Below are 15,134 nucleotides of genomic sequence, written 5' to 3'. Positions count from 1 at the left end.
AAAAAAAAAAACAAATTTGATCTAACTGTAAATCAAACTATTAAGAAAATAGCCTAATACTTAGCCAAGAAAATATCCTAATAGATATTTTTATAACGGAGTAGGAACAAAGTGTTTGGAAATTGTGAAATGTTTTCATTTACAAGTTTGGTTTATCGAGTTAAAGCATGGGTCTCAAACATCTACTAGACCAGCTTCTCATCGAAAAACTGACTCCAACACCAAGATTAGTACTTCTCTTGGCATGTTATAATCCATACCAGATTCTCTTGGGTAATTATCAAATGATTCACTGGAATGTCAAAAGATGAAAACAAATAAATGAATGGCACATTATAGGATACCAAAGAAGAAGCCATTTCAGTATGTTCTGACTGTAATTCCACTTCAGAGAAAAAAATTAGACCTTGATTTTATGGAGTTGTGGGTGCTAAATGCATTACTTGCTTCGTTTCTGCCATTTCAACTTCATATGCAGCAACGGTCTCTGGGACTTCTCCATTATCCATTGCCATCCTCTTGATTTTAGCTGCTTGTATTGCACGCAGCTCATACCTGAGAATCAATGCAAAAGAGTCAAATTGTTGTGTTTATTTAATGGTCCAAGGAAAAAATGCCTGTGCTCACATTAATGCATGGCCTCACAGTGTAGTTTGGAAGGGGATGGGGAAAAATTAATTTGTGTTTAATTCTTGAGAGAAAAATTCTTCAAGTATGAAAATGAATGGAAGCAAAACATCAACGGAAGTTGGCAGATAAAGTTTTGTCCAATTGCTGAACTCAAATTACTTACCAAGAACTTTACACATCATGCCTCCTGTCGTTGTTCATATTTTGTCTCTAGTTCTAAACCCAGGAGAAGAAACCTTCTAGCACGACATAGGACTACTTAAAGAATTGACTTAAAAAAACTACAATAACATTTCGTGAATGATGCTATTAACATACAGGAGCTGCCTCCGCCATGGCATTAACAAAGGCTACTATGAAGGAAATGGTAAGACACCACCTTACCTTCTTTCCTAATCGATATACAGGTAGATCTAGTCAACTGTGACAATAAACTAAACAAGAAGATTCAAGCTGAGCAAAGACTCAATAATGATAATAAAATATATCCGCAGTACCGACCCAATATATTCCCATATCGAACTAAATTCAGAAGCTTCAGAGTTAATTTCAAAAGCAATCGTCCAACTCCCCTGTCTGTTACCCAAACATTTAGTAGCCCAGATCCAAGAGCCTCTCTCATTTCTTTAACCAAATTTACCTCATGGCTGTGGGTCTAAAGATATCAGTTGATGCACAGAAAGAAAAATCAGACTATTTATTCTCTACACCTATTGTCTTTTCTCCAACTGCCTGCTTTTCCTAGTACACAAAAGCCTTCCGCATGGCCTTATTTCTTTACTGTAAACCTGAGCCAATATGACTCAATATATCCTTTGATACGCTTGAAAGAAAAATTAGGGCCATCACTGGAGCAACCCTTGGCCACAAGATAACTCATCATGTGCAGCATTCGTGTAATACATTTCTAAACATCATGATAAAATGATTGAAACTTACTCAACCACATGGTTCTTTACAACTTTGAAGTATATCCTCCAAAACTGCTGCTCCTTCAGGTACCGAGGGCATAGCTTAAACCTAAGTTGTGAAAGCTCCTGGAGACACAAAATAACTTTTTAAAATTAAAGAGCATATCCTCAGGCATCAACAATTTTTTACACAAGGCATCAACAACTAGTGTTTAGCAGTTTAGGAAAATCGAACTAAAGAAGCTACCAAGCCTACAAGTACTTGTGTGCAGGCACATCACTACTCTATACAAGACAGCATCATAAATAAGCAGTAGATGACATCTAATGTAAGAATAGAAAAAGAAAAGCAACCAAAAGGTACAGTGAAGAGGTTTCCAGTTGTAAAAAGAAGTGACACTTGTGCAGAGAGATAGAAAACTGAATGTCAAAGTGGAAATATATGCTCCCATACTAACATCATTCCCTTCTAAAGCTTCAAAACTGTAATATTTTGGTCAGATTTCCAGCTAGTCAAATTTAAAGTCTGTTCATTTTCCACCATCATTTTACCTACTAAGCGCAACATGCACTGTACTTCAATTTTGCATGTAAGATACAATATATTATATAACTTGCATATAGAAAAGAAAAAGTCAACCAATTTCCAATAAAAAGTATAATTCTCCAACATTAAGCATCAGTGTTTCTAATCTCAAGTTCAAATGTTTGATTGTGATCTTCTTTTCTTGGAGATTGCCACCTATAAAGAAACTGTTTTTTCCTATGGATATAAAATCAAAATCTTGCTTTCCATTTTCACCACAATTTATTCCCTGAACTCTAAAGATCAAAACATTAGCATCTACTTTATTGACCACGTGACTCCATACTTCATAGCCATTCTTTTGTGATAGTTTTATATATGACTCAATCGGTTCAATCCTTAACTTCAATCATTTACTTTAACTATTCTGCCAAAAAAAATCATTTACTTAACTAGTAAAATATCCATGATATGTAGAATTGGATTCATAGTTTCATATTTAATTCATAATTAAACTAACTCCACTCCTATATTGAATTATTTGAAGATGAATTTGATAAACGTACCTAGTTTGAATTGAAAATAGAATTGGAACACCATTCTCATTCCAACCTTTTTTAATATATTTCTTGTATTCTTATTCTACAAAATTGGCACTCCTTAACCAAACACATTTCATTACTATCCAGTTCCAAGCAAAATACCAAGTGGCCTAATTCTTTATAATCATAATCTCAAAAAGTTGCATCTACTAAACAATTAGCCAGCTCATTAAAATCCCAAACAAAAATTGGGCGAAGAACAGAAGGAAAAAGAAGAAGAAACCTTGACTTTTGAAAGCACAAGTACAGCATGTCGCTCTTGCCATTCTGAGAGATCATTTCGCACATTGGCTGAAGAACTTCTTGCAGTTCCATCATCATAAGTACTTGTAGCTCCTTCATTATCTGCATGAATTTGGATAAGAAAATAATCATATATGAACTTTCCTACAACACGTTCTAAGCCGGATTAGCTTCCATACCCAGTTCCTATTAATTTACTATTTGACCCATTAAAAGAAACCTACCTAACTATATCTAAACTTTATTCATTTAGTAAGTCAGAAAGCAGATGAAGGTAAACAAAAGGAGAAAAGAAAGAAGGGTTCTATTTGGCTGCAAATAAATCGCAGGAAGAGCTTAACCAATGTAAATCTAAGCAGAAGAATCGAAGCTCGAATTGAGACAAGTATCAATCAAAGAGGGATAATCAAGTACCTTGAAGAGGGAAATTCTTGAAGGTGTCCAAAGTAAATGACTTTATATAATCAATTAACTGGTCTGTAACTCCAAGGTCGTCTTCTTCGTCTGGTTTGCCTTCAAACGTTAGGTTGGATTGTGTAATTGGATCTGGGGTTTTGGTCTTTGAACTATTCCTTGAAACACTGCGTGGAACCCATGAAGACCAGGCCATGGCGACGGGCTCGATTTCTTTGCGGGAAATTACTGAGAATCAATCAAATACACGAGCTTTTGGAAATTTCTTGTTAATAATTTTTATAAATAACCTTAATTAACGTACTATTTAATTTTTTTTTTTTATTTATTTTTTTGGTTGATCAGTAATTCCATAAATATATTCTAAGAATACCTCCACTCAATCTGCATTCATCAAGATAGGAAAAATATTTGAATGTCCGTTAAATTAAAAACTAATTTAATGTAAAAATTATTGGTGGTTAAAATTTTAGCATTTAATTTAAATGTTTTAAGTTTAAAATTTATTAAAAATATAAAATTTATTATTTAAAAATATCATTGATTAGTGATAATCAATTAGTAATAATTTATTTTATTTATTTATTAAATTATTTTTTAAAAAAAATAATAATCTCTTCCATTTCTTAAATTATAGCATGCATTCAATCTCTGAGGGTAAATTAGTTTATATGTAAAAAAAAATGAATAATATTTTTATCCTTTTCAATTACTATAAATTTGGTGAAGAAAAAAATTGTGGATGGTTATTTTCCTTTTAACTAGAGTTGCTGTATCCAGTTAGTCTTCCATCTAAGTTTTATTTTTTTTTTTTTAGAAAAAGAAAATTAACGAAATTATCACGAATATTTTATAATCAGGTAAAAATATATAATAAAAAATTGAAGTGAAATTTAAACATACTTGAAAAATAATTGTATTGGGCCACGAACATTACATTATGGGCTGTCGAGAATTAGTATTGTATGGTATAAAATATGGGCTGTTGACCCTTTAAGCCTCTAACTTATTTGGGCTAGCCTTTTTTGAATACTTCACTCCACAACATTTCATAAATAAATATGGGGGAAGAGAAAATGTAAAATGATTGGTGGGAAGAAAAGAAAGGATTGAAGATGATGATTATGATGATGATGATAAAAAGGAAAACATAGGATGCCTTTATTTATTATTATGTATGGATGAGTGTGGAGGATAGTGTTGTATTTGCATGATCATTCCATTCCAAACAACAACAACAACAACAACACAAGGCGTGCAATAAACACATGATTTTCATTCATGTCATTCTTACTTTTAACTCTTTTACTCTTTTCTTTCTCGTCTTCTTTGCTTGTTCAACTTTTCTTCTATCATCAATTTCTCTCTCTCTCTCTCTCTCTCTCTCTCTCTATATATATATATATATATGTTTATTATTATTATTATTTTTATTAATTTTTTAAACACAATAATTCAATATGTAATGGGTATTTTAAATTAATACGAACCAACACATTTTATTATTATTATTATATAGTATTTTAACGGAGTATAAATCAATCAATTACTTTTATTTGAAGCAAGTTAAAGACAAAACCCTTTAACTGGTTTCCGTTTGTTGACGGTGATGGGCCCGATTGACCAGGCTACAACTTTGACTTTCCCAAAATCATGAATGATCAAACCAAAACAAATGGTCGCTCATGGTGAACCGGACAGGAAAGGGATATCATATCCTTTAGCCCAATAATAGGCCGATGGGACCCACCGGGCCCACTTCCCCAATCACCCTTAATCCGGCCCACCCGACCCGGTGGGTAATCATTTAATATTAACAAGTAAGTAATGATATCTTTTAGAAATATGAATTTTGATTAAGGAAATAACGTTAATCAATGCATTACGGCTAAAACCCGATTTTCAGGCTTTATTAAAAGAAGTTAATAGGATTAATATGATTAACGTTGAAGATTAGAGGACTTTAAAATAAATATTATGTCAACTTTTAATTCAATTAAATGAATTTAAACTATTTAAAATTTATATTTGACCAAAAATATATATATATATATATATAATATTACATGGGAGGCAAAAAATTGAAAAAGAAACCAATATTGCATGGGAGGCAAAAAATTGACTACCCAACTTATTCTAATAATTTAAAAGGACAAATATAATCTATACACACACACACACACACACATATATATATATCCCTATTGAAATCAAAAAATTAACTGTACTAATAATTATTGGTAAATTAATCATTATTAGTAAATAAATAATTGTTTTTTTAATTTTGATTATTTGAGGATTAGTCTCAATTTCAATCCAAATTCAAAATAGTATTTTTTGTTTGTTATTAATTATTACAAAAATCAATTCAAATAATTCCAACATGATGCCCAAATTAAACCAAATCAATATATAATATAAAGTCGGTGCTGCAAAAAGCATTTTGAATTATATCATCGCTTGCACATAAATATTAAGTCTATAAAGTCGGTGCTTGGGTTATCTATAACTAGAGTTAATTATATTTATATAAATTATAAATTATTATTAACGATAACCATGAGATTAATTATTACTATTATTTTTTCCAAATCATATGATTGTTTGGTCACTAATGTTTCATCATTATCATAATTTTGATATTGAGTATTAATATTTTTATGATTTAAAATTTTTATTTTTTTATTAATATTATATTTATAAAGTATTATTAATTTGATAATTTTCTGCATTCGGATTATTAATTTTTAAAAATTTAAATTTAAATTATTAATATCGTGTAATTTGAATTATATATAAGATTTTAAGAACAATCTTATATATATATATATATTAAATGTGTTATTTGATACATAAAGTTCAGATTTGAAAAAAAAAAAGAAAAAGAAAAAAGAAAGTAAAGATGGATTCCAAAATAACAACTTCTTTTGTTTGCGCTTTCATTCCCTTTTTGTTTTGTGGCGAGAAAAGAAATCTTCAACTTTATTTTCCTGCAAAGACAAACTTTTTTATTTTCTGCCTCTTTACAGTGCCTGCTTCAACACTTCCATGGAAACACCAGATGCTTTTCAAGATTTGATCAGATCAACCCCAGTTTTGATTTTATCTTATTAATCATTTTAATCTTTTTTTCTTTTAAAAAGAGAGAGAGAGAGAGAGAGAGAGAGAGAGATGACCCACATGACAGGAGAGGCCCAGTGCTTTGGACAATTGCAATCTATGCTTTGAACATCCCCTGTTTGAAGAAAATGGCCAAAGGAGTTCAGCAACATCTCCAACTCCCTCTCTTTCTGTTTCTCTTTCTCTTTCCCTTTTCCCTCCACGTCTTCCTTTTCTCTTTCTCTCCCTCCATCTGTCATGGACAACCACCACCACCATCACCACCACCACCACCACAACCACCACCACCAACAACAGCAGCAGCAGCAGCAGCTACCTTTGCCAAAGTCTTCTCGCCAACGCTGCAATGAATGGTTTCTCTTCTTTCCTCCTCCTTTTCTTTTAATGTTTTCTTGCTCAACTCTTTAACATTCTCTGCTATGGTGTTGTTGGCTGTTCATTTTCACTCCTCTGGTTGTCATCTGAACAATTCATTCAAAGCTTTATTCCTTTCTTATCTTTTACCATATTTGATCTTCTACCTTTACGACACTTCCAGTTGTCTTCAAACTCTACATCTTCTTCTTCTTTAAGTTCTAAATATTTTTGGTGCATTCTCCTTTGAGTTCCCGAATGATCCAACATTCATTTTTTTTTTTGTTTCTTACTGCTTTTTTTAATTATTATTCAATTTTAGATTTTCCATCGTTCTTTATTAACTACTCCCTGTCGTTTTGTATCCATGGTTTCTCTTTTGTTAATAGTGTGATGTCATGAAGTTACTTCAAATTTGGATCTTCCTGCTAGTCATGTCTCTGCCTTCTCTTTCTTCCAAGTCAATTGAATCTCTTTGATGTTTGTTTGTATATTTTTCTTTGTCAGAACATGCCTTTTGCCGGTTGGCATCAATATGAAACGAACACTTTTACGTTGAATTTCAGAAATTAATTCTTTTCAGTTCATGCAGTTTTCTTTCTCCAGTAACTGGAAGTTATCTTCTTGCAGGATATTTCGAGATGTTCCAAGCGATATCACTATAGAAGTGTCTGGAGGGATCTTTGCTCTGCATAAGGTGATTTATTACATTTTTTTTTTCAATCTGAATTCTTTTTATCATTATTTTTTAAATATGGTAAAAGACTACTGTAATTGCTGAACTTTCTCTTTCCCTATTGAATTTGGCTTGCTGGTTCCTCAGTGCATTTCTCATGTTTTAGTTGGTTTAAACAGAATGAACAGCTGCTTTCTGTTACTATCTATCTTAAAGAGATAAGTGAAAGAAGAAAACAGACTAATTAGAATTATCTGATATCATTATTGAACTTCATGATTTCCTTGGACATGATCTTAATCTTTTAGGATGGGGTGGGATTTTCTAATTTGCTTGTTATTGCACTATTGTTAAAAAGAGACAATATTTTGATTGGTGAAGATTTATTGAATGATAATTTTCAGTGAATGCCTTCTAATGACTATCTTAATGTTCAATTCAGTTCCCTCTAGTTTCACGAAGTGGGCGAATCCGGAAGTTAGTTGCAGAACATAGGGATTCTGATATTTCAAAAGTGGAACTTCTTAATCTGCCAGGAGGTGCTGAATCATTTGAGTTAGCAGCCAAATTTTGTTATGGTATAAACTTTGAAATCACTGCTGCAAATGTTGCTCAACTGTGTTGTATATCTGATTACCTCGAAATGACTGAAGAATTTTCAAAAGATAATCTTGGTTCCCGTGCTGAAGAGTATCTTGACAGCATTGTCTGCAAGAACCTTGAAATGTGTGTAGAAGTATTGCAGCAATGTGAGAACTTACTTCCTCTTGCTGATGAGTTGAAAATAGTTTGCCGGTGCATAGATGCGATAGCCTCAAAGGCATGTGCAGAGCAGATTGCTTCAAGTTTCTCACGCTTGGAGTACAGCAGCTCAGGTAGGCTTCACATGAACAGGCAGGCAAAATGCGAAGGAGACTGGTGGATAGAGGATCTTTCTGTTCTACGAATTGATTTGTATCAAAGAGTCATGTCAGCCATGAAGTTTAGAGGAGTTCGTCCGGAGAGTATTGGTGCATCCTTGGTAAATTATGCTCAGAAAGAGTTAACAAAGAAATCCAGCTTGTGGAATCCATCAGGCCAGACTAAAGTTGATTTGGTTTCAGGTGCAAATGGGCAAGAGAGACATGTGGTTGAGACAATAGTTAGCCTTTTGCCTGTTGAGAAACTTGCAGTTCCCATCAATTTCCTTTTTGGACTTCTTCGAAGTGCAGTGATGCTTGATTGTTCTGTTGCTTGTAGACTTGATCTAGAGAGGAGAATTGGGTCCCAGTTGGATAATGCAACTCTTGACGACCTTCTGATTCCATCTTTCCGTCATGCTGGTGATACATTATTTGATGTTGACACAGTTCATAGGATTTTGGTGAATTTCTCACAGCAAGATGATAGTGAAGATGATATGGATGATGCTTCTGTTTTTGAATCCGATAGTCCTCATTCACCTTCACAAACTGCATTATTCAAAGTTGCAAAACTGGTGGACAACTATCTTGCTGAAATTGCTCCTGATGCAAACCTTAAGCTTGCCAAATTCCTAGTCATTGCTGAAGCTTTACCAGCACATGCTCGTATTATACACGATGGCCTATATCGAGCCATTGATATATATCTCAAAGTATGTTTTACTCATTTCTTTTTCTTTTCTTTGGCTGAAATATATTTTCGTGATTCTCTTCATGAACCCGTTTTGTGTTTGCAACAAACACACATGGGAACCAATCACCATCGTTGATGAATACTTATGTTTACTCAAAAAGGATAAGCTGTATTACATGTTACAAATTATAAGTGAGGAATAGCCTAAACACTCTTTCCAAAAATAAAATGTTAGGAAAGAACCATGTTTAATCCTTCCCTTCCCAGCTTATTTGTTAGTCTTTTTAGTTCTTTCTCTCTAAGTTTTCATGAATTCATGTCCAGGCACATCAGGGTTTATCAGATCCAGACAAGAAGAAGCTATGCAAACTGATTGACTTCCAAAAGCTGTCACAAGAAGCTGGTGCACATGCTGCACAAAATGAAAGGCTTCCTCTCCAATCCATTGTTCAAGTTCTCTATTTTGAGCAATTAAGGCTTCGAAATGCCTTGTCCTGCTCTTATGCAGATGACGATCACAAGCCAATGCACCAGTCGTGGCGGATAAGTAGTGGTGCATTGAGTGCAGCAATGTCTCCTCGAGACAACTATGCATCATTGAGGCGTGAAAACAGAGAGTTAAAACTTGAACTAGCTCGCCTACGAATGAGATTGAATGATTTGGAAAAGGAACATGTGTGTATGAAAAGGGATATGCAAAAGTCTCATTCTCGTAAATTTATGAGTTCTTTCTCAAAGAAAATTGGTAAACTGAGCTTCTTTGGACACATATCTTCAAGGGGATCAAGCTCCCCATCAAAGCATTCATATAGAACAGATTCTAAGGTGATTGAGAGAACATGTGCAAGCACTGATTAGGTAATTTGTTTGGTCTGGATTCTTTTTCTCCCTTTTTATGCTGTCCACCTTGTATATGGGTTAAGATAGCAAGAATAGGAACTCTTTCTTTGCACGCTGTTGTTCTTAGTAGTAAAATTTTCATACCCCTTTCAACCTTGACTAAAGAAACTTTGTATAAACATGTAGAAAAGTTGTTCTTATTCCAACTTGTGCAAGCAAGAAAATATGATCTGTGTTGAGAATCTTGATCCAAAGAGCTACTGTTGTTTGTACATCATGGTAGAGATTTAATTATAAAAATTTCATTTCCATCAGAAATATAAAGAAGCTCTTGTGATCTTATAGAATATGATCACAAGAAAGGACCTCACTAGTGGTTTTATCATATTTGGCAAAATCAAACCACACTGGAAACAATACTTGAAGAATAATTGAACAAAGAAAAAGAATAATTAAACAAATTTGCAAAATGTCCATGAATCTGCAGCAATCAACTAAGATGAAAGCAGTGAAATTCTGTTCGAGACTCCACGATTCTCCTCGGACGATCCTTCCCTTTGGTTGGCAAAACAAAAGAAACCTTAAGATGAAGAGAATTACGAGCACTGTCAGGTTTCCTCAAGCAAGATCTCAATATGTTGTTAACATCTCTATCATGCTTAATCTCTTGATGATCCTCTTTGCTGGGAAATTCATTTATGAAGATCTCATCATTAAGCTGATATTCTTCATCTTCACTTGAGTTAACTTCCATTCTGGAGTTTATCAGTGAACTGGTTTTGAATTCCCAATATGTTTTCTGGTACTTGGTGATCGTGTCTTGGAAATACTGGGGGATAGATTGTCTTCTCAATCTTATGTAGTAATGATGGTCCTGGCCGGGACTAGCACTCTCCAAGGTCTTTCTCTGGCATTGTTGTTCAAAGCATCGGCTTCGATATTGGTGTTTTCGAGTCATCCCAGCATAGGACCTGAGAGGCAAGGTATGTTCAAGAAATTGGCTTGGATGGTTGTTTGGGCTGTAATATGGAGGAGGTTGATTCTGTAGTCCTCTTTCTTTTAACAAGTTATAAATTGTACGATTAGGAACAATGAAGAAAACTCTCCCAAGATTGAGTACTGATTCAGGTTTAACCACAATCCATGGATACTCAAAAACATCCGGCCTGGTTATGCAGTGCCTTGGATTCTTCCTCATGATCTCAGCAGCAGTTATGGGCTGTCTGTGAATCTCCTCATGCCCACCTGGATGTACCAATTTCAATACATCTTTCTGGCATTTTCTTGCAAACATTTCTGATTTATCTGGCCAGGCAGTTTAAGATTCTGAAGAATGTAAAGAAAGGGGGAGTTTAAGACAGCAACTTGGTCCTTCTTATAGCATTATTTTCATTAGAAAGTGACAAAATGGTAACGGGGATTGCTAAGAAAGTATCTTTGGGGAAATAAGTGAAGAATTTCTCAGAAATTTAAAGCTAGTTTAGATCAAGAGCTATATAGGAAAATCTTTGTTTTTGGTGATGTCTTATATCCTATTTCGATCTTATTTTTCCTCTAAGAGTGACGATCAGATCAATCATTATTTTTAAGAAAAAAAATGTTATCATATCATATTATATTTTTTTAATTAAAAAAAGATTAAATTGAGTATTTGTCAGTTTTATCAATTATAATTAAAAAAATCTAATCACTACAAAATATTCTTTTAACGAGAATTATAATAATTTAATGAAAACAATCGTATTAATAAACTAATAAGTTGAATCATAAATTTGTCGAATAAATCATCATGAATCAACCAGTACTGACAAGTGTTATATTATTAGTAAATTTTAAACTCGTAATTTTTAAGCAGAATATTAAAACCTTTAACTGTTGAACTGTAGTGCCAACTTTAACATACTGAATATTAAAAAAAATATATAGTAATATGATTCAAGGATATCTTATCCTTGTTAAAAAATGAAAAAGGAATAGCTGTAATGCATTGCCTAGAAATTAACCCAAGACCGTATGATTCATGCACAATAGTTTCTTTGGATGTTTCACACGGATCATTCTCTCAGCTGAATCTATCTTGTTTATCTTATGGACATTGATACCTAACTTCATCTTAAGGCATGCGCCCATTGTTCACACTTTATTGTCCGTACCTTCAAAGGTTTTATTTATTTTTTTTTTTTGGCTAGAAAAATCTCATACTCTGGACTTTACCTAATAATACAATGTTATATTTGTGAGTAAATTGTAATATAAATTTTAATTATTTTATGAAAAAAATTTATAAATATATCTAACAAGGATGCAAATTTTGTTACTCCAGGCTGTTCTGTTTTAGTTTTTAGCAGGTGGTAGACAATACATATCAACCATAACAGCATCCTTGTAGTAGAACGCAAAGTAACAAAATCCAAGTAGTAGAACGCGAAAACTTTAACAGATAACAGCATCTAATTTTTGCTCTTCAAAGCAAACCATTGATTCTTTATCGGTACAAGTTTGGAGGATCATCAAATGGCAAACTACTGAAGAGAAAAAAGCAACAATATCAACTCTTGCTAAGAGAAAAGATGAAAGGCAAAAACCAAGCAAATAATCATCAAATGCAAACATCCTACCATCCCATGATATGTAAGATAGTTCAAATAAATGGAAATGACATGGGGATATTGAACATTATCAAGAGTCTCCTCATTTTTCTTTTGCATCCTTACTACTCATGCGGATGCTGATTTGGTATAGAAACGGACACCGACAGCCAAACCCAAGATTAGCAGGGGAACAAGGAACTGCAGTAGTTTTATGATGAACTCCGGTGTCTTGTCCTGGTTGTAGTGAGGTTGCTTTGGAGGTGTGTATGTAGTCTTGCTGGGGATTGTTGATGAATCGATATCGCCCACGTAGAACTCATCCATCATTGCTCTGGCACTCGTACTGTGGCCAACATCCTCAAAGTCATCGGTTGCATCCTTCCCTGCAAACCAAATGTCATCAATGTACATCTGCAGATTGGGGAAAAAATGCTGGCATAAAAAAACCATTGCAGCTAACATCATACCTGTAGCGGACAATAAGACCTCATCACCACCAGGATGGTCTTCCAAAAACTTTGTCACATCATATACCTGGTCCCCAACAAAAAGATGAAGAAATGAAAGGAATATTGCAATCCCACTCAAAAATATCACTCGCAATATTGAACTTGTAAATCTCAAGCCTTAAGTTGATTAATATTAAGAGTTACAGTTGTAGTATCTGACATGGGCATGAATACTGTTGTCCTTAACTTTATATATTACATACACCACCATCTATAAGTAGAGTAATAATAGAAATTATTAGGTAACATTTTCATTGAGTTTGGGGGAAAAGACATTCTGTTGTGTAAGTATGAACTTTTATAAGTATGATGACTATCATGATGAACAAATGTTCTGGAATACTTCATTTGTTTAAAGTCACCAAACTAGGGAACTAAGGCCTTCCTCTAACATTGTGAAAAGCAACTTGCAAGGGAAATTAAAATGGAAGTGCAAATAAAAATTTATTCTTTTGTTATAATTATGAGATGCATAATGTGAATTATTGCACTTACTGCACGAAAATATTCTATCTATATGATTTTAAAGATGAAGTGAATAAGAAAACTTCAGGAATAAGCATCTCCTTGAAGCATGGATTACCATTGAAACCAAAGGAATGAAAAAAATGTTAATGTATACTGCCTCAGCATATTAATAATATTTCAGCAAACGATATAGTGGATTTGCGGTTGGTTTATACTTTTAGCCCAACAGACTTAAATGTGAGGAAAAGCTTTTAGATTACAGGAAAAAAATCATGAACGCTCTTCGTACTGGCTTAAGATGATAAACCAAGAAAATTGGCTCCAATGGCTGATGTCTTCTATTATGAATATCTTCTAACAAATTTGCGCCCTTAGCAATCAAATGGAATAATAAGAAGCAATTTACTGAGGAAATTTAGGGTCTCAGATTCCAAGTACCATGCTAGGGATAATACAATCCTGCCTAGCTTTTAATGATTAAGACAAGATGCCATCAAAATGCAACGGATATGGATTCCTCCTATTTGACCAATCCGAAAGATAAAGATTTACTTAAAAAGAAAATAATCTAGACGAATCATCTTTAGCTTTTCACCTTGATTTTATACAAGCAGCTTAAGACACTTGAAAAGAATGGACATATCTTTCCATCATTCTCATACTTCAAATTGAAGAAACCAAGCCGGAAACATGTATTTAAACAGATCTATCTATATATTCATGTTCAAAATCCTTCCCACCTTAAAAATCAAAAAATCAAAAGCAATAAAACAAACATGAAACCAGAGATGCAAATCAAACAGAAAAAGGGGGAAAGTGATAAAACAAACTTATATAGAGTCATGATTGATCTTAACAAAAAAGAAAAATCAAATTCCAGATCCAATAATCTCAAATCTCGTAATACACAAAACAGAACCAGCATGAATACGTGATTTTCACACGAAACAAAGATCCAAATCTACGAAAAGGAAAGGGAGAAGAAGAGAGGAACCCAGCAATCAAAAAACACAAGACGCGATAAACTTGCGAAAAATAGGATCGAAGCGAGACCGTATAGTACCTTGTTCTCGATGACAAGCCAACAGTCTTTGGGGCTGTTGTGGGCAGCGACCTCGGCTAAAGTGAAGATCTTTCTGTCTCCACCCATTTTCGTCTATCGAAGAGCGAAGACGTTTGATCAGTCGAAAGTGGGGAGTCGATTTGAAATCTTAAAAAGAGAAAGAGGGAGTTTGGTGAGGTCAATATTCAGGATTTGCTGTGGGTGGGGCTGGGGAAGGTAAGATGGCTGCCTCACCAACCACCTGTAAATTGTAAATTTTTTTGGCCGTTTATGGAAGTTTAGGTTGGTTTTTTAAGGCAGTAATTTTTTGAGTTAAAATATGATCATACGATACTTATTATTCCCTGTATTTTTTGAAAAAATTTCACATTGACTCTTGCAGTATCTTTTTTTTTTAAATACAACCTTATAATTTTTTATTTTATCCTACCACTTAACGGTATTATAACACGACTTAACAAATATTCACGTAACAAATAATATTACTACATGGATATCGTGATCACTAATGCATCTAACACATGGCAACACCATTTAAGTTTAGAAACTAATAAATTTATAAAATAAAATAAATTGTTCAATTCATTTAAA

General features: G+C 33.5%; 3 protein-coding genes across 4 annotated transcripts; 1 reads left to right on the top strand and 2 right to left on the bottom strand.

Annotated features, from left to right (window-relative positions):
• Window positions 1-60: 60 nt before the first annotated feature.
• Window positions 61-3,592, bottom strand: LOC110821753 (BSD domain-containing protein). Of its 2 annotated transcripts, XM_088215906.1 has the most exons (5): window positions 3,327-3,592; window positions 2,893-3,014; window positions 1,570-1,667; window positions 407-555; window positions 61-292 (listed from the first exon to the last, which is right to left on the bottom strand). In XM_088215906.1, the coding sequence occupies exons 1-4, from the start codon at window positions 3,520-3,522 to the stop codon at window positions 414-416; spliced, it is 558 nt and encodes a 185-aa protein (XP_088072032.1). In that variant the 5' UTR covers window positions 3,523-3,592; the 3' UTR covers window positions 61-292; window positions 407-413. The 2 variants fall into 2 exon arrangements, with proteins under 2 accessions (XP_088072032.1, XP_088072031.1); XM_088215905.1 differs by having other exon boundaries at window positions 61-555.
• Window positions 3,593-6,245: 2,653 nt separating this feature from the next.
• LOC110821853 (Phototropic-responsive NPH3 family protein) lies at window positions 6,246-10,166 on the top strand. Its single transcript, XM_022051823.2, has 4 exons — window positions 6,246-6,799; window positions 7,431-7,497; window positions 7,919-9,091; window positions 9,397-10,166. Exons 1-4 carry the CDS (start codon window positions 6,684-6,686, stop codon window positions 9,928-9,930), a joined length of 1,890 nt encoding a protein of 629 aa, XP_021907515.2. The 5' UTR covers window positions 6,246-6,683; the 3' UTR covers window positions 9,931-10,166.
• A 2,178-nt stretch (window positions 10,167-12,344) lies between these two features.
• On the bottom strand, window positions 12,345-14,758 carry LOC110821841 (cytochrome b5). Its single transcript, XM_022051793.2, has 3 exons — window positions 14,544-14,758; window positions 12,971-13,037; window positions 12,345-12,886 (listed from the first exon to the last, which is right to left on the bottom strand). The coding sequence occupies exons 1-3, from the start codon at window positions 14,628-14,630 to the stop codon at window positions 12,630-12,632; spliced, it is 411 nt and encodes a 136-aa protein (XP_021907485.1). The 5' UTR covers window positions 14,631-14,758; the 3' UTR covers window positions 12,345-12,629.
• Between the last annotated feature and the right edge of the window lie 376 nt (window positions 14,759-15,134).

The sequence above is a fragment of the Carica papaya genome, chromosome 3 (genome assembly GCF_054855325.1).
Source record: "Carica papaya isolate Zhongbai chromosome 3, ASM5485532v1, whole genome shotgun sequence".
Lineage (NCBI taxonomy): Eukaryota > Viridiplantae > Streptophyta > Magnoliopsida > Brassicales > Caricaceae > Carica > Carica papaya.
This window is presented reverse-complemented; position numbering and strand designations above follow the sequence as displayed.